Source organism: Stigmatopora argus, chromosome 21, assembly GCF_051989625.1.
Source record: "Stigmatopora argus isolate UIUO_Sarg chromosome 21, RoL_Sarg_1.0, whole genome shotgun sequence".
Taxonomy (NCBI): Eukaryota; Metazoa; Chordata; class Actinopteri; order Syngnathiformes; family Syngnathidae; genus Stigmatopora; species Stigmatopora argus.
Window position 1 is genome coordinate 2,326,826 of NC_135407.1, and position 19,467 is coordinate 2,346,292.

At 39.7% G+C, this 19,467-nt stretch overlaps 3 protein-coding genes across 8 annotated transcripts in view; 1 reads left to right on the top strand and 2 right to left on the bottom strand.

Moving 5' to 3' along the window:
• Window positions 1-5,235, bottom strand: part of hivep1 (HIVEP zinc finger 1) — a 39,228-nt gene extending 33,993 nt beyond the window's left edge. For 2 of the 4 annotated variants that reach the window (XM_077591042.1, XM_077591039.1), the window contains exons 1-3: window positions 3,282-3,708; window positions 2,468-2,568; window positions 1,595-1,732 (exon numbers count right to left, since the gene is read on the bottom strand). In XM_077591042.1, coding sequence (XP_077447168.1) covers window positions 1,595-1,634 — 40 coding nt within the window. In that variant the 5' untranslated portion in view covers window positions 1,635-1,732; window positions 2,468-2,568; window positions 3,282-3,708. Of the gene's footprint in view, window positions 1-1,594; window positions 1,733-2,467; window positions 2,569-2,990; window positions 3,241-3,281; window positions 3,709-5,147 lie in introns of those variants that run through there. The other 2 variants (XM_077591040.1, XM_077591041.1) reach the window with 2 other exon arrangements.
• The window catches only part of LOC144067368 (uncharacterized), a 155,556-nt gene that overhangs the window by 67,906 nt on the left and 68,183 nt on the right, over window positions 1-19,467 (top strand). The gene's annotated exons all lie outside the window — the stretch shown is intronic.
• tmem170b (transmembrane protein 170B) lies at window positions 11,773-17,734 on the bottom strand. 3 transcript variants are annotated; one of them, XM_077591075.1, is made up of 4 exons: window positions 17,106-17,734; window positions 16,056-16,226; window positions 15,227-15,364; window positions 11,773-11,895 (listed from the first exon to the last, which is right to left on the bottom strand). In XM_077591075.1, the coding sequence occupies exons 1-3, from the start codon at window positions 17,194-17,196 to the stop codon at window positions 15,234-15,236; spliced, it is 393 nt and encodes a 130-aa protein (XP_077447201.1). In that variant the 5' UTR covers window positions 17,197-17,734; the 3' UTR covers window positions 11,773-11,895; window positions 15,227-15,233. The 3 variants fall into 3 exon arrangements, with proteins under 3 accessions (XP_077447201.1, XP_077447200.1, XP_077447199.1); XM_077591074.1 differs by lacking the exon at window positions 11,773-11,895 and having other exon boundaries at window positions 13,278-15,364; window positions 17,106-17,240; window positions 17,311-17,733; XM_077591073.1 differs by lacking the exon at window positions 11,773-11,895 and having other exon boundaries at window positions 13,278-15,364; window positions 17,106-17,732.

The following is a 19,467-nucleotide window of genomic DNA, read 5'->3' on the forward strand; positions in this document are numbered from 1 at the left end:
CGGCACAGAGCAAAGATTTGTCTGGCGTAGCATATGGAAGCCCGAGCATCTCGCCACCCATTGGCGAAAAGTGCTGGTGTGTTATGTTGCGAACTGACAGATTCCCGTGTCAACAGACGTCGGCTGTTCGCAGATCTGCGAGTCGGTAGCGTCGCGCAGCGGGCGCCAAAGCAGGCGTCGTCCGTCCGCACGGCAATTTTCAATTAGGAGGCAGACAAAGGGATCGCTGGCTGACTTGGGCCATGTTTTTTTTAATGTAACCTTGTTCCTAATGAGGGACGGACGGCGGCGGCGCCGCCGCTGCAGATGCTGCAGTGGGTGTCACTTTTGCATTTGCATTTAGGGGATGATTCATCGAGAGTGGGAGAGATCTTGCTTTAACCTTACTTTCAGCTAGATTTGACTCATTCACAGATAACTGGCATGATTGGGAAATTGGCGATTTAGCTTAACTCTTTCACGACCGTTGACAGATGTGGAAAAGGGAAAAGCCATCGCAGACATAGACGGTAATAGGTGTCTAATCCAGTTTCACAGTGGGGGTTTCAGTGAGGGGCTAATCTCTACTAGCCCTCCCAGTTGAAATGGATTGGCTGGTTTTTGACGTCAATAGCAGCCAATGAGTTCAAAGAAACAAAAAGGGATAAAGGATTCCTTACTCTCAAAACCTTTTGTTATTAAAATGATTGAATATTTAAATGAATTATTACATTTGTTATAATTAATGTATATATAACATATATTACATAATAACAATAAATTTCACCGGACAACAACACTGACTTATTTTTGAGGAGAGAAAGTTTTTGTGGTGAGTTCATTTATAAATCCACTATAAAAAAGGTAATAAAATTTGGATTCATAATCTTAGCAACAAAATTAGCAAAAGTATAGTAAAATCTAGTACAAAAAATTACTCGTCCGGCGGCATCAGTGGCAGTCAATGAGCTATCAGCGATAGATGTCAAATTCCTCGTCCTTGAGTGGGACACATAATATCCAAATATACTTAAATATGAATGACACGATAAAAAATTGGGAGCATTTTGTCATTCTTCAATTGACATCGTGTAACAGTTTAGGGGTGAATCATTTGTTTACACGAGCTGAGCATTCCTGGCTGCATTTCAGTCTTAATCCTAAAGATGATACCCAATTGGTCTCTGAGATTGACTTATCATTCTTATGTTTTTTTTGGTATTGTTGTCTTTCCTAAGGAAGGAAAATCCACATCACGGGCAACAAAGGAATCATTTAAAATCAGAAGTGAGTTTACAGACTCAAGGACCAGCTGACGGGGGGGTGGCTTTGGAGGGGTAGGGGGGCGTTTGTGGGCGGGGCTTCACGTGACATATTTTTCATGAGAATTTACTGGAAATCTTAGAGAAAAAAGGGGGAGGGGTTTAAGTGTCCAAATGTGAAATTCAAGCGCAATATGATATTATTCTGGCTAAATAATATTTGAATTTTATTTTGGCAATGCAGACAAAACTATTATGTAACCGACTTTAGCACCGGCGCTCGCTCACAAAGTGGTGAAGTCCGTACAAATGTATAAGATGTCTATTTGAAAACCCCAAAAGTGCAGGCTTACCTTTAAGATTCTTCGGGTTGTTCTGCTTAGTACGTGGCATCTTTCCTCATCGGTTCACAAGTGCATCCTGGGAAAACCGGGCGCTCCCGTAGGACCTTGAGAGGAGCCGCGACCCGTGACGCCGCTGTCGGCATACATCTGTGACAAAAAAAAAAAGAAGCACGTCAGTCAGAACGAGTTCAGCCGAAAACGCCGCACTATGCGGGCCTTGTTTTGATAGTCGGCCGTGTGCCGGTTGAAGACAGAGCAGCTGATTGAGATGGGTCCTCAAACAGGTGCCCCGGCCTCTCAGAGGTCCTCTGTGGCGTCCCTCGGGCTATCGTCGCAAGTCGTAACCGAATCGGATGCGAGCGTCTCAGCCCGAATCGACACGGAGCCGCTCTCCGCCGACGAAGGTTGCGAACAATAAAAGCTCTGTGCGCACTTACGGGCGATGCTCAGGGTGACACAGAGGATAACAAGCATCAAGCATCACATATGCGCCGTTTTAAGTTGGCAGCACAAATCCGTGACCGGACCGCACCGCACAAAACGCTTCTTTTTATGACCTGGGAACCACCACGAGTTACATAAAAAGGGTCACATTTCACGCGAGTTTTGAGGGGGAAAAAACATTCAAATGTGGATTTACAAATGACACGGCGATCCGATAGACTCCGACACATCGACACGTGCACTCTGCATTGAGCATCCCGGCATGTGGACCCATCCTTTGTTTGCCCTGCGCTGTGATTACATAACACTTACTACAAGTGGATGCTTTTTCTCCATTCACTTGCTTCCATGTGGCTGCTCTAGCTATGACATCATCGATGAGAGCGGCACCGCCGTCTGCATGCAAGCACCATGCGAGCCACACGACGAGCATCTCACCTGCATGCTCTCTTTGGATTCTCCACGGCAGGTTCCACGACTCCGTCCAGGCGCAGGAGTGAGACGACTGTCTATCTGCAAGCCCGTCTTATCCTCGCTGCCTGTGGTCCGTGCAAGGAAACACCCAAGAAAAACACCATCACTGACTGAAAACACCTCACGAATGAAGCATCCCCACGCATACCAGTGAATGCATCGATACTGTTATATTAAAAATATAAAATCAAATAAATAAATAAAACACGAGCAATTGTGCCACATATGAGAGGAGTTATGCCAAACTGTATTTTTTTCCTGATTAATTTGCTGCATCCAGCGTGTTGCAAAGCACCACAATGTAATGGGAAATGCGTATTTTTTTTGCAACACGTGAACGCCCTGCGAAAAGAGGGAGGGGCCAGGGAAAACCCCTCGCTGTCGCCGCAACAGCTAAATGGAACGCTTCCCTCCAGACAACAAAACCAAGCCGCACTCGTGCAAGTTTAGCACAACATTGACAAACGCGCTCCGGCACATTTCTTACCTAAAAACGAGGTTGAGCAAAGGCAAATGAACACAAAGGAGCAAGTTTAGTCGACCACGCGTCAGTTAATGACCCCAGCCGGGAGAGCATCCACAAGCTAGCATCCACGTGAACTTGAACGCTGCACGAAACGACGAATGAACGCAGCTTTTACTAATCAGCGAAGAGTTAAAAAAACAACCATCCGTACGGCGTTCCGACACGCTCCAAAGCCAGAATTAGGAGACCACCTCGAGTGGGGTTTAAAGCTACAAGCTTCGCGTTGCTTAGATACTACCACTTATAACGTACCCTTAAAGCGACGAAAGACGGGGTTCGGCTCCTGTTTTCTGTCTTCACCTCCTCGCTCACTTTCTATTGCAGGAAACAGACAGGCCCACTGACGTCACCGGGGGTCCCGTCTCCGCCTCCCAGCCACGGGGTGTCCTCCGGAGACAGCGGGGGATTCGCGAGGAACGCAGCGCCCATGACTTAGGCTCCGCTCAGCTTAGCTGATTAGCATGTGCGCGATTTTTCACCTCTTATAAGGCGTAGATAGCATAACGCGTCGAATTAGGAGTCGTCGAACCGCGTGTGAATTAGCCAATATGGCGACGCAATGACGTGTTGTTGTACGCGCTCCCCCTTGGTGGTGCCCCCTTCTCTCTCTCCTAGCATACTTTAGGATTGACGGTTTTCCCGGAGGTTCCTTGTTGTCAGGTCACGTTGTGCCCCTCCGCCACCACCGCACCGCACCGCACCGCCTGGGCTTTCCCATGCACTAAACCGCAGCGGGGACACGACAGCGGGCCTTTCTCTGAGCGTCGCCCGAAGCGAGCAGCTCTTAGTCAGCCGTTCCAACCGGCTGCGTTACTTTGGAGCGATTTAAAGAAGAGAAATGTCCCCAAAATGAAATAAATAAACATGGAGTAGCCCCTGTTTTGTACGTGTGCTTCCGCCATTTTTTAAGCTGTAGTATATGTGCCAAATAGGAAACTAGTTCTGATCCATTTTTTTGTCAAGAAGTACATATATTTTTATGGTTTTGAGTCTATTAAAACCATAACTGCAATGTATCCTATAATAAAAAATATATATACATCAATCCCTGATAATCCAACTCTTGTATTGGACAATGTTGACTCATTAGATGCCATTGACAGCAACAGACGTCCAATTTATTATGACTGGCTGTCATTAAATGATCCCATTTAGTGTAACAAGTACTGATGCCGAGGCAAAATGGGTTGGACCACTACATTTGACTATATTTTTAACAAACTATTTTTTTTGTACATATCTGCACCAAAATGTCTCCCACGAACTCCAAAATGGATGTTCTTGTTCCCAGTCCGTTCCTATAAAAGAAGCCCCACTGATCCACCTTATTTGTTCTTTCTACTACTATTGAACGCGCAATTGATTTCTCCTGCTCACAAGACTTTTTCTCAATAACAACAAAACCCTTGTGCGTATTTTCAGTGTCGTTTTCAGTTCAGCTCAGTCAATCCTTGTACTTCCCCGACAAGCCGAACACGCAAAACGACAAAGAAGCCCAATCCATGACAAAAGACCAGCCCACCGTGTCGCCCCCTTTTAGCATCGTGACGCAATATTTTTATTTTCATCCTCCTTATTTTATGCCTGCCGCGAGTTGGCCCCGCTATGACACATCACAGAAGCAGAAAGGTCAGGCTATTTTTTGCCCAACAGTATGGGTTGTTGTGAAAACACGCAAATCTATACAGTAGTTAATCCCCCCCCTTAGGCACTATATTCTTTTATTGAAGCCTGCAATGCAACATAGTGGCTGGTGTTGTTTATGCGTCAGTAATAGTCAAGTTTATTGAAGTTTTTCCAATGATTGCATCATTTGAGGTTTTTTTTTGGCTTGTATTTTAATTTTTTTTTGTAGTGTGAGAAAACCAGGATGCTGCAGTGGGGCATTACCATTAATAAGTGATTGTGTGACAGCCACCCACTGTCGCATTACAGGCTTCCTGCAGACTGCAGAGTGGGACTCCTGCTTCACTTTGCACTTTTATGACTCACCTGCTTTAACTACGACTGCTTCAAATAGATCATTTGAGTGGAAAAACTTTTTCTTTTCTTTTTCAAGTGTTGGAACGCCGATCTAAATATGCATGCTGTTGTTATTATGTAAGAGTCTTAACTCACCTGTTCCACGCCAAATCGGTTGGATATCTATCGCCTGAATGGTCGCCAAGGAGTTCATGTTGGACCTGATTGTGGCACTTTTTTTAACCTATAGAAGCAGACAGAGATTGAATATTCATATTGAAATGTCTTTTTTCTGAGGTTGTGTTCAAAAGAGAAACCAAGAATGAATATAGAGATGATCACATTTACAGGATTTATTCGTACAGTAATACCTTGACATGCGAGTGTCCCAACATACGAGACATTTGAGATACGAGGAAAATTCAGAGCAAACTTTTGCCCTGAGATACGAGACAAATTTGACATTGGGATTGTTATGAAACTGGCAAATAAATTATGCATTGAAAAGTCACGGGGCCAAAATGAAATTTGCATGTTTGCATTCAAAATAATTCAAGTACGAATTTAGGGATTATTATCAAACCTGCAAGATATTTTTTTAGGTATGAGAAGGAACATGCGAGCACATTTTGAACTCACCTCAGACAGGTTTTCACCATTTGAATGCTTGCTGCAAGCCCTTCCAGTCAAAGCAGATTGGACGTCGATTTCTGTCAACGATAGGAAACAGGTAAAATGAAGTGAAAAAATAAATATTCATGATACATATATACATTTTTACATAGGATGCCCTCCTAGATAGATGTGTTTTTGAATAAACAATCACCTCAAAAGGTTTCATTTGAATTTTGAACCAATCTTTCACGTGCCTTTGACAATGATAGACGTCCCGTGGCTCTTAAAAGCAAATCTAAAACTTTGCCAGTCCTCCCACTTCAAATGGATTGGACGTCTATCAGCGTCAATGGCAGTCAAAAAGCCATTTTGGCTTCACCGTGAACCGTGAAAGACAGGGACTTTCTGAAAGCGCGCAAACGACAGTCCTTCTAATAATAACCCAAAGAGCATAAGCACAGCTGCCCGGCAGAACAAACAGCCTCTTGTGGGGAGGGAAGCCACTTGTGATTTCCTTCATGTACGCAAAAAAAAATACATAGATAAATATAATAAAAATAATGGACGTGTTAAAAGTGAGCGTTCATAAGCGAGTGCTCTCTCGGGTAAACTTTGAGCGCAGGTCTCGAGCAAATTTGTTCCTGGACGCCTTGTTTTCACAACACCATATGACATTACATAACTGGGCCTGTTGCCGTGGCGACGCTCAGACTCCTCCCATGAGTCCATGGCTCAAAGACACGCGAAAGGTTTGATGCTCAGGCATCAGCGCGTCGCTCTTGTTGAACCAAAAAAAAAAAGACATTGAGATGAGTTTATAGCGAGAAGATGTCCTAAGTTAAAGGTTTTTTTTAAAATTTAATATAAACATTCTTCTACTAACTGCCAGTAAAGAAAATAATCAAATCATTTTTGATAGTCGATTAATTGTTGACAATGTTGACGTAAAAAAATTCCAAATCCTCATTTTGTGCCCCTCAATTGCAGTTTCTCATTTATTGTCACGCATGTATTTACCTACATTCTTTTAATGATTAAAAAAGGTATGAATAAACTCTAACCTCCAAAATTTCAAGGTTAGCAAACAAACAAAGGCACAGTGGCAACCAGATGAGCTGATTATCAACAGTATAGTCATCAAATCTATAAAAAAAAAACAAATTCAGTACTGAGATTTTCCCCCAAAAACGGAGTAGCAAAAATGGCCGCCAGCAACAACATTAAACAGTGATCGGTCGCAAACACTCCAAATAAATTGGGCATCTATGCACGCTATTGGCACTAAAACATGACCCCAGAACAATGCGAATCTTTTTCCCAGCATGCATTTCTGCTCTCATCGGGAGAGTTTAAGCACACCCGGACAAGAGAAGGTTATTAAGTGCTGCATGTAAGTCATAAATCAGCTGATGGATGAAACAGCAGGGGAGCCACTTCCGACTCCGCCCCCTTTTTCGCCCCGACTAATACGGTGTTTTTCCAACAAACCCACTTTTTTTTCTCATTGCCTCCCCCCTTTTTCTTTTCCCAGTCAGAGGTCTTAATTAACCCCTTTATGCCTGAATTTACACATATGGTCATAAAAATATGATATTATCCTTACAAGGGTTGCAGGGGGTGCTGGAGCCTAGCCCAGCCAAGAACGGGCACCAGTTGATGGCCAGCCAATTGTAGAAGAATACAATTAAAATGTGGAAAATTATCATTTAAAAAATAGATCACATTTTTGAGAAAATTGATGAGCTTATTCACTACAATTGGCAATGATAGATCATATGCATTTCAACTGGCATTGAGTAAACCTATTTCGACACCATTGACGGTGTTAGACGTCCAATTAGCAAGCGACATAACGGGCTGAAAATAGAAATGATTTTGATCGTGGAAGTCACTGATAGGTTTTGCAATGACTCAAAAAAGGGGAACCATTATTTTTTTTAAATCTGCTTTCTTCAAGGGGCTACAAATATCTCAAAAGTACAAATTAAAAAGGATATTTTGGGTGGGGATTTTTAAGGGCGGTTTTCTAATTCACATTAAGGACAACAGTAATCAGAGAATATGTACATAGATGTAGATATTTAAAATGGATTTGACATCCAGTGGCGTCAACAGCAGTGCCCTAAAAGGTTTGTTAAAAAAGTCATTTTCAAGGCGAATTATGATATGAATGAAAAAGACGTCTATCGCCGTCAGTGTGGAGGAAACCTTGAAACTTTGTGAAAGCAGCGTTTAGCTTGAATTCCGATTTTTTGGGGGGGAGCAGCCTGGTTTTGTGTCAACATTTCCAGTGACGTGACCACAGGGAGGAAAATTCCTGCTGTTGGGAAGCTAATAAGGGAAAATGCTTATGTGACTAGAGCCCCTTGGCACGCCATTTTAAGATGAGAGCAAAAAGGAAATTGTTTGACTCCTGCCTGCCTGGAAAATCAAATAGTTCAACTTCATTAAAAAAAAAAGTCTTCATTAACATGCTTCCCTGGAATTTCTGGAAAACGTTTGCAGAGGAAAAATAGCCTCAACCGCATTGTTTCTACCTGAATTTACATGAAAGAAGTAGACAACCTATTGGAGGGAGTACAGAAAAAAATAGTATTAATATAAAAATACTAAATATAGCCTGCGACCTTTGTGAGGGAAGATTTAGAAAATTAAATTAGGGGGAAAAAAGAGAGACTTGGAAAATAAACGATAAGAGTTTCAGAATAGTAAGAAAGAAGAAAATGTTAACATTATGAATTTTAGAATTGTTTGTAGTATTAATTTCAATATAATTTAAATAAATGTGTTAATTTGCAAAATGAATTAAAAACAGAATCAGAATTAATATCATTAAATCAAGAAAAAAAAATGTTACATTATAAAAATAACGTTTTTTGTTGACATTTATTATATTAATTCATGCATTATAATAATGATTAAATGTATGTATTCAAAATACGTGCAGGTAATATTAAAAAAATGCTTTAGAAAAATACGAGTTTCAATTCATTTTTTTAAATTTCCCAAAATAGTCACTTTCCTTAAAAGGTTTAATTTTGTATTTCATTTAATGTTAACATTGTCAAATAAAAGGTTAAAATTACAAATTTGATACTTGCCAACCACTCGTCTACCTATTATACATATTTTCATTTTTTTTTTAAAATAAATTTACAAATGTTAATAAAACAAATGTAATAAAATCAACAGAAACAAATTGCTTTAACTCAATGGTGTCAAAAATACGGCACATGGGCCATTACTGGCCCACCACATCACATTGCACGACCCACAAACGCAAATCTTAAACTTCGACTTGGCATTTCTCGCTAAAATATCCTATTTGCCAGCCATTACCGTTAATCATAAAGTAATATTACCACGGAATTGCAAGAATTTGCCGCTTTTGACGTCAGCCCTTTACGAATGTTGAATAACAATCCCGATGGAAATCCCACTCCAAAAATAAGAAGCGACGGACTATTCAGCGGATGCATTATACAGTACACGACTGTCGTCACACCACCCACGCGGCCTTATGTAATGGCAGCCATGCACGCGTGTGCAAGCGTATGCACGCGGGCGGGCGGGCGGGCGGGCGTGTCGACGTGGATTTATTTAGAAGCAGGCCGGGATTGAGGGGAGGGGGAGAGTGACTCATTCTCTTCGCCGGGTATTTTTAACCCCACTATCCATCCATCTATCTATCTATCTATCTATCTTCACACCCACGCTCACCTTATCTCTGGGAAGGAAAAGTATACACAAGACCTGCGGCAAGGTGCAAAGAATTGATTTACAATGCCAAATCAATAGACTAGTGGTAGTTTTGGAAATAGGGAACATGGCGGCATTTGTAGGGGTTTACTATTTGGGGCTATTTAAAAAAAATATTTTTTTACAATTATTTTTCTATACACAATTTGTTGTTTAGACCGATGGTAGTTTTGGAGATGGGCAAGATGGTGACATTTGTAAGGGTTTACTTTTTTTTAACATATTTAAGACGGGACACCCTAAAGCCCCCAATTTTTAAAAAAAAAATTCCATTGTTATATATTTCTAGTTCATTAATTTAATTATTGTCCTCTTTTAAATAGTTGTATTCCTCCTACACACATTGAATGCATTGTTACATTTTTTTTCCATAAGTTTGATCAAACTAACTTTGTTTCACTGCTGCTACAGAACAGAAAATTTAATATTTGAACTATTGGATTGGATTGGATAACTTTATTCATCCCATATTCGGGAAATTTCGGGTGAAGATGCAGAAATAGGAAAGGCATTTTAGACATAAATAGATAGGTAATAAGTAAGTTAATAAATAAATAAATACATAAATAAATAAGCATGTTGCTGATACACGCATGCATACAGTAGGTCTTAACACTCAGCCATTTGTTTTGTTAAAGAGCCTGACAGCTGATGGGATATTGTCTATTCTTATTTATCTCTCTATTTTTTTGTGCATATCATCAATGTTCACATTATTCCATTTTTTTTTGCAGAAATTAGATTTTAAAAACTAACTGCAGATTACCTAAAAATAGAAAAAGACAGTTTGAAGCATTTTTCCCCAAAAATAAGACAATCTTTTGTTTAACTTGCATTCCATGCATTGAAAATGATAGTTCCCAATATTTTGGAGGCCGTGATCACGCTAAGAAAATGGCTGATTTGAAAAGAGAATAAAATTCTGTTCAGTTTTCACGCATTTTTTTCCAAATCAGCACCCTTGCTTGAAATTTTGGTCACTTTTCAAGTTAAAGTTGACTAAAAAACCAACATCAAAACAAAGAATGAAACATTGAAAGTGTGCCCTTTTGCTATAATCACTGAGCAACCCGTGGATTCAGCTAAGCCATCACTGTCACATTCTTGCGCCCCCCAACTTGGACGCGTGTTACTTAGTAGTTCCTAAACAACGTTGACGGAAAGGTCAGGGCCAAAGTAATGGCGGAGATCAAAGTGCCCGGACTGGACGGCAAAAAATGAGCGGCGACGTCTCAGCGGTGGCTCGTTACCACATCAAAATGTCAAGAGTAGGAGGATAGGCACCCCTCCCTCCTCTTTTAAAAAACGGCCTTTCTGTAACATTTAGCCCTTAACGTTACATAACCACCGTCTTGGTGCGCAATGTCGCGATTTGACGTGTTCACTGCAAATTCATTATTGATGAAGCAGAAGCTTTTTTTTTTTTTTACATCACAACTCATCTGGATCAAAAAAAGCACCAGACGACAAACACTTACTACTCACGCAAACATGTTACATAAGTGGAAATCCTAGGGTCTTCCTCGAAAGTGAGTGTTGTTGAATGTTTTAGTGCCATTGTCAGCGATAGATGTCCAATCCATTTGGACTGGAAAGACATGGCAGCTCCTCCCAGACCAAATGGATTGGACGTGACTAGTTATAATTAAGGGTGAAAAGTAGTAGTGAGTTATAGAGAAAGAGAAGGATGCTAACCTCGGGTGGTTAGAAAGGGAATCTGCAGATGGGAAAACTTCCAGAGGCAATCCATCTACTTAAATCCTAATAAGGCGGATTTTATATATTTATATATATATATATATATATATATATATATATATATATATATATATATATATATATATATATATATATATATATATATACATACATATATATATATATGTATATGTAAATACATACATGTATACATACATATATAGTATATATATACATACATGTACATATATATACATACATGTATATACATATATACATGTATATACATAAATACATGTATATACATACATATATGTATATACATGTATATACATTTATGTGTATATATATGAATGTACATACATATATATATACATACATATGTATATATATATATATATATATATATATATATATATATATATATATATGTGTGTATATACATACATATATACACATACACATGTATATACATACACATATACACACACATACATACATGTATTTACATTTAGGGTGGCCCAGGGGATGAGTGGTTAGCATGACGGCCTCACGGTGGGGGACCTGGGTTCAAATCCAGGTCGGACCACCTGTGTGGAGTTTGCATGTTCTCCCTGGGCCTGTGTGGGCTTTCTCCAGGTACTCTGGTTTCCTCCCACATTCCAAAGACAAGCATGGTAGGCTGATTGGACACACTATAAATTAGTGATTGAGTGTGAGTGTGAATGGTTGTTTGTCTCCTTGTGCCCTGTGATTGGCTGGCCACCAATTCAGGATGTCCCCAGCCTCTGGCCCGAAGTCAGCTGGGATAGGCTCCAGCACCCCCGTGACCCTAGTGAGGATAAAGCAGTTCAGAAAATGAGATGTCTGTATAAACATACATACACACTTAAAAAAGCACTACAATGAAATTAGGGAGCAATTATTTAGTTTTTTAAGAATTGACCTGTTCCAACTGTTATGAAAAGTAATAATAGTAAAAGTGGGCCCTGTCGCCGGAGAACTACGTTGAAGCAAGTTGAGGATTTTTTTAAATTTTTTTAAATGTAGCACTTTGCCCCCATCTTGTGGCAATCCTAGAGTTTTTTTCCCCCAAATGTCTCCCCTCCCTCAGGAAATCAGTGTATTGTATTGAAAAGAGCACATGTATCAATGACAGAGTGGGCAAACAAAAAAACAAAAAAAATCCTCAAATGTCTCTGATCTAAATCTAAAACAAGAGCATGTTTGGCATCCATTTGATGGGCGCTTCCCGCTTTCCCTCAAATTTTCATTGTGCTCTTGTCATTTCAGCCCGGGAGGTAAAGTAAACCCAGACAGAGATCAGAGCGCCGGGCAGACAGCCGGGTCGGCGCTGCTCGGGTCTCGAACCGCGACGTGCGGGGCTAGCGGAAGCGCAAAGGCCAGGTCAATAATGTCAAGTGATCTGCTGGGTCAAAAGATTGGCTCGCTGCCAGTCATTGTTGGAAGGCCTAATTTGGTTTTTTTGTATTGTTTTTTTTTTTTAACCAAGCAGGCTCAAAATTCTCTTGTCTGCACCCACGTTAAACTTTTGAGTATTTCCTGCGCCGGAAACAATAAGACAATAGAAGCGAGTGGCCCGGCGGTCACTAGAAAGCTCATAACATCCAAAGTTTTTGTCTTTTGAATTATGAGAAGGGCAGGAAACTCCAGTGGGTTAATAAAGGAACGTTCAAAGAACACTGATGAACTAAATGGACTAGATTTAACTCATTCAAATGGAATGTTTTTTATTTCTATTCAGGGCTGCCAATGAGTAAATTGAGATTAATCTCATTTAGGTTAATCTCACTGAGTAAATTGAGATTAATCTCACAAACGTCTACCCCACGATGGAGGCTCACTTTGCATTTTTTGGGGGGGCATTAGACACCCAACAAAGAAAGAAAAAGTGCTATTTAAGTGTTTGACATTTTCGTTGCTATTTGTGAACGTTCTCAGACAGGATGTGTGATTTTTTTTCTGTTTTTGTTTTTTTGTCTCTACCCATTATCGCTTTGTCTTTTTTTGCAAGTGGGGCAAACTATGTGGCTGCTAGTTTTATAATGACCGAGTGAGAAAAGCTGAGCACGACTGATAAGAGGTCGAGAGCCGCAATATGAAAACAGGAAGTGTTTCATAACTGCATAAATTGACGATGTTAAGACGTCGAACCTGTTTGAAGGTAAAGCAGGAATCTACACAACGGGGAGCTTTTGTGGAATCTAAAAAGATTTTTTATTTCAACTAATTGTTGGCATTTACAAGGAACAATTTGTACATAAATAAGCCATTGTTATAAATATCAGCAGTTTGGCTGGTACAAAACGTTTTTTTTTGGGGGGGACACAATTTTATTACATGGTATACAAGCGCCACTTACGAGTTTTTTGTTTCAACGGGGAATTTTGTTTATTCTCTGCCAATGTCAGCGAAAGACCACCAATACATTTCAATGGTTTTCTTAATGCTTCTGGTTAGAGGTTAAAAAACGCAACTTTAAGACTTAAGATCAATTGTTTTTTTGTTGTTGCTCAAGTAAATAAAACACTACTAGTGGTGTATTTCAAAATGGCAATTTGTTTTAAAATTGTATTAATATTTACTTACTGGTGGAAATTATGATGAGATGGTATGTTGAAAAAATGATGAGCGAGTTTAATAAAAATTTAAAAAAATCATTATGTTGTAAATAATAAAGTTGATTCAATTAAGATAATATAATGATTTGAGGTCAAATTACATTGAATCATATAATTACATTTTATTTTTTTATTTTAAGTGGTTTCACTTAATATATCTAGAATAAATATTTTTATAAACCACATTTTTTTTTAAATTTGAACAAAATTAAGTCAGTAAACTTGAAATAAAAATGCAATTAAATGTTTTCCAATCAAATGAACGTATTGAATTTTCTATGTCAATTATTAAATACTAAATTAACATTTTTTTAGGATAAAACTAACTTGTTAAAATCATTGTCAACAAAATGTTGCAGGTTTATCTTTTAAAGGACATCAAATTAATTCAATAAACTCTCAAATCATTGTTTCCTAAAATAAAAATAACATTTTATATCCTAGAGTTGGTAGAAAAAGTGATTTGCACTTCCACTACAAAAATTGTGCCGTTGTTGCCATGGAGACAACATTACCTTTTCCCTGGTTTTGTGAATAATATTTCGGCATGTATCCATTTTTCTGTTAAACACTACTTTAGGCCACCATATTTAATGATTAATACTTTTTTTTTTAAAGATGAAAGCACAGCACCAAAAATAATACTGTCGGTGGCATTTACACACTGCAAGAGCACCTTTTAAATCATAGAAAAATAATAAATTAAAAATTCAGTGCCAACAGAGCAGGTGAGTCACTAGCAACTCAACATTGGTCCCTGAAAAGAGAAAAAAACATTCAGAGGGGCAAAGCTAAAAACAATTCATTCACATTTGTCACAACCAGTTCTTTCAATTCGGTACAATGCTGCCTCCTTGTGTGCTGAACTGGTAGTGAAGGTGAGTCATAGTTACACAACCCTGGTGGCGTTTACAATTCATTCGAAAAAAAAAAATGATATTATGAAAATGAGATAAGAGAAATAAAGCTAGTCTAACAGATACTTTGGCATCATTGACTTTTCGTTTAGCAGGATTTTGGGCTATTTCTGTTACAGAACCAGTGAACATCACTCTGTTTGTGCGTTAAAACAAGGCAAGAGTAAATTCCGTGCAAACTGCTAAAAGTCAAGAATCCATTTGTTCGCTTTTAAACAAGCAAGCGTAAGTCCATCTTACCTTGAAACAACAATTGAGAGGAGTCTTCCTTTGTTTTTTTGCAAAAAAAATATCGCTGTCCGATGCTTATTTTGCTTGTTCCGACTTGACGACTCAAACCTTTAAGGGACACTTTTTTTTTCAAAGAAAACTGAGCAGCAGAAATGATGAAAATGCGGGAACGGAATTCTGAAAATCTGTGCGTTTGGGTGTCGACAAAAGAATCCCGCGACAGTTTGACGCATTCAAAAAAAATCACCATTTTGAGAACCCCTCGTGTCGTCCGGAAGCGGCAAAGATATTTTAAAATCTGGTCCAAAAGGGTCCAGAGTTGAATGCCTGCCTGCCCGCAGTTGATCCGCTGCGTGTCCTTAGAAAAAGTTACCTTCATTTCATAGCGTGGCCAGAATGCGGGAGAAGGAAATCACGACGGAAAGGCTCGTCTGTCCCACGCCGAGGAGCAGAGCCTCCAGCGGCGCCATGTCCTTCCCGGCGACGCGGTATACGCCTGCTATCGCTGCACCTGATGGGGGGGAAAAAAATTAGCAAATTGGCTCACCTTCACCATTACATATTATCCTAGAAAATAAATAATCATCTTGAACAGATGCAGAACAAAATACACCTTACCTAGGCATCACCTATTGGTTTAAAAAAAATAAACGATTAAATAAAACTATATATAAACAAAAATGGTCATAAAATTGGAAAAAAAGACAGTGTTATTTTTTTTACAACACTAAAAAACATGTCAAACTTATAAAACCGAGTCAACAGCAAGGAGGGAATATTAGAATAAAATAAACTGAGTAAAATTTGAATTTCCAAACCGGTTGTAGTATTATATTAGAATAAAATACAATTTGTTCGACAAATACTGAACAAATAAATGAATATATAATAGATTAATAAGTAAATTGAAAATTAGAAAATTGATCACAATTAAACAAAAGTAACCTGTTTTCAAAGATTTTTTTTTTTCCTTATCCTAGATTATTTGACTTTTTGGCTGGCGTAAAAAATGGAAAGAGCCACCTATAAATAAACTTTGTTTTTTTACCAGCAACCACTTCTCTCCCTGTCAGCACCACCTGCAACTGACACAATACCCTCATTCGTCCTCCCCTGGGTGAACGAACGCTGAGCTCATTATAAAAAATAAAAAAAAATGCTGGGCCGGCATAAAAAAATTAAAAAAAACCTCCCAAACTTACTGGTGATGACGCCTCCAGAGAGGGAGGCGAGGAAGCCCACGCTGACCAGCACCAGCGTAATGATGCGGCCTCGTTTGTGGCGCCGTAGCATGACGAACATCAGCATCCCCATCACGCCGTGGACCACAAGGGATGAGAAGAGACACCACAGGAACACCCAGTACCACATTTCTGAAATCAAAGAGCAATCATGAAGACGAATCCAAAAGCACAAATGCTACAAATCATATATCAAAGATCCCATTTAAAAAAAAGGTATTTATAATGTCCCTATTTGACAATGCTACATTTGCGCCCTCCCTTTTCCCTTTAAAACATGTCATTTCTTCTCTATATAAAATGATTTTTCTGACACCAAAGCAAAAATATTTACAAGTCCGGACGTAGTCATTTCCGATTACAACACGAATCTTTTTTTAAACGCTTGCTTTACATCCTGTTCGGTAAGTAAGACGTCGGGCGCGAACGAAAAGAGGTAGTCGATGATGTGGAGTCAGCAGTTAGGCTCGTTTAATTCTCTCAATTTCCACTGACCAAATATTTAAAGCGCATTGGCAAAATATGAATACCTGATTTTTGTTTCAACTAAATAAAAAAATAGAAAATCCAGATATATTTTGATTAAAAACACATTTACATTCGATTAGAGCACCACACATCAATTATTTTTTTTAAATTACTCACGCCCACCTTTACACCTGATAATAGGGTGCCCTTGAGACCCCCGGCCCAACCGTTTGGGATACCCCCTTAGTTCTGCCCCTGCTAAAAACCATGGTTCCTGACAGCCTGTGTAAAAAAAAACCCTGTTCTGACAGAATGCAAAATGAGCATTTTAAGTTCTCCCAGTTTGCCCGTTTTGGACGTCTATACTCGTCAATGCGAGGCAACTAGCAACAAACAAAAAAGACACCACTTTCCATGTTTACAACCTCCCTAGCCAAAGAAAGGGGGCCCACTACCCCCCGAATATCACGTTACATCGCTTTCTCCGCCATGACTGTCCTAAACCCCAATTGACGGGACCTTTCGTCCTACCGGCGCACCTACCTGCAAAGTGCTGCAACGCTGTCCCTTGCACCCAAAGGCTGAGCACTTGCTGCACCGACAGATTAACGGAATAATCCCTGTTTGTTGACATGTTTCGGCCACCGAAGCCTCCTTTTATCGAGTAGCCGGACTTGGCTGCGGGGAGACCGGGGTGGCATTGGCTGGGAGGCAAAGGCGGCGGCGGCGACTCGCCTCTCGCCTCTACCGTTTCGGCTCCGCGTCGGGAAGGGAAGAGCCGTCCGCCGGTCGGTTCCTCCTCCTCGGCGGCGGCGGCGTCGACGGCGTCGTTATTGCCTCGGAGGCCATGACGGGGACGGGGACGAGGGACGGAAGCCGGAGCTCGGAGCACGCTCGTTCGTCCTACATTAGACTAGCCGAGCTACATAACCCTTAAAGGGCCAGGCGCCCCCTCGGGTGCGTGGTGCGTCGACATTTTCCGTATAAACGCCGCTTTTTGAATGAGATACACACAAAAAGAAGGATAAAGTAGGCGCGTTCAAGTTCGTGAAATGTCTACCGAATGCTAGCTATTCTGAATTGTTTGTATATTTCCTTTATTTTAATGGAAACTACATGCTAGCTCGTGAAAAACAACCGGCCGGCGTGAGCTCTCCTGATGATGAGCTCAGCCAATCAGAAAAGAGGACGTCGGTGGTCTTTTTTTTCCATCTTAAAATATTAATCATTAATAAAGGTTTTGTAAATAAACTATGTTCTTTTAGTCGTAGTATTACTTTATAATTTTTATTTATTGTTTTTTTATTTATTTAAACGATAAGGAGTGCCGGAGCATGGTAGCGTGTCACTTCCGGGGCGTTGTCCACGATGACATGAGTAGTGGGGGGGAGCTCTCCGTGGTTCGCAAGCAAAAGTTATTATTTTTTATCTAATTGTCTGTCATTGACGGCTAGAGAGGTCAAGTTGAACAGGCAATTATTATTCTATTTCATTGCCATTGGCGAGGATAGACGTCCAATCAAATTTAACTGGAGGAATAGCAACAAGGGAGCCCTCCAAATGGTTTCGACGTCTATCGCTATCAATGTTACCCAGTATGTTACGACATTTTTATAGCAAATTTAGAAAATTTGATCTCTTATTATCGATGCAATTTTAAAATACAAGTAGATACCTAATACTATGTACATTTAAAAAAAATATTTTTGTGAGGTAAACAAGCATTGTCCACTAGATGGCAAACTTCCCCCATGTTCCACTTGCCTCCTTGCCATTGTACAACAAACCAAAATATCTGTTTCCTCCATGTCTGTCATCTATTTTTCCCCCAAACAGCTTGGCTATACTACCTCCATTATATGTCAGATCTGAGCCTTTTGCACCTCAATGATATCATCAGTCTGCCTATGAAAGATGAGGTCACTCGTAATTGCTCCATTTTCGACCAAGCATTGATTGAACTTGTACGTTTACGGATTTTGAAGGCAACGTGAGACGTCGCCCGAGTTTTTTTCCGAGCGTGTGTCCGTGTAACGGAAGCGGTAAGGTGAGCCAATTATCTGCTGCTGTTTCTTTGGCTGCCAATCAGAGTACCTGCACATGTTTTGTCTGGCCTTTGTGGCCCCTGGCCTCGCCTGGGGGCGCGTTGCCTTGACCTACCTATAGGTGAGTCAGCCCCCCTCATCCTGGCTGACATCTTTGTCACAGTCAAGAAAGGGCTGGCTCGAGTGTCAAGGTGTAAACATTCGACCCGCAGAGACGGGAAATGACTCTTTGTCTTTTTATCTGTATTTAGTCTAAGGTAGATATCTACAAATCGGAATGTTTCTACTTTAAACCTCATGTTGCATTTGTCATCGGAAAACAACTCAAATGTGTCATTTTGAGTGCATCCACTTTGTATTTCTTGCTAACTTAAAAGTTTAATAAAATGTTTGTATTCGTTGAAATGAAATATCAAGTGCAAAAGAAATTAGTATGCAATCAGCTTTTCTTTTTTACAGGTATCAAATTCAAACAAAAATAAAAAGGTTTACTTTTTGCTGTGTTTTGCTATGAAACTTTAAATAAACAGTAAATATATTAAAGCAAATGTTTGGATAAGTGAAATTAAACTGGAAATAAGACATTTTAAAAACAAAGATTTAAAAAAATCTAAAGAATATTTGCAGGTTTTCCCCAATCTTTGCACTTTTTTTCCATTTCAAATATGAATAAATACATTTCAAAACAAGAGAAAAAATATCCGAATATTTGTTATTAACTTTTGCATCAACAACGCCTGCAATTGTTCGACTATCAAAATAGCTGTCGACTAATTTGTTGACCCATTAATTGTTACGTTGAAATGATCTAGTCTTCAAAATTAAAGCGACATGAAACGTATAATCACGAAAAAAGCTTG

Coding starts and splice junctions, on each gene's coding strand:
- tmem170b (XM_077591075.1), bottom strand. CDS start 17,196: ATGTCAACAAACAGGGATTATTCCGTTAATCTGTCGGTGCAGCAAGTG. Junction 16,227..17,105: donor AGCGTTGCAGCACTTTGCAG/GTAGGTGCGCCG, acceptor CTTTGATTTCAG/AAATGTGGTACTGGGTGTTC. Junction 15,365..16,055: donor CTCTGGAGGCGTCATCACCA/GTAAGTTTGGGA, acceptor CCCCCCCATCAG/GTGCAGCGATAGCAGGCGTA.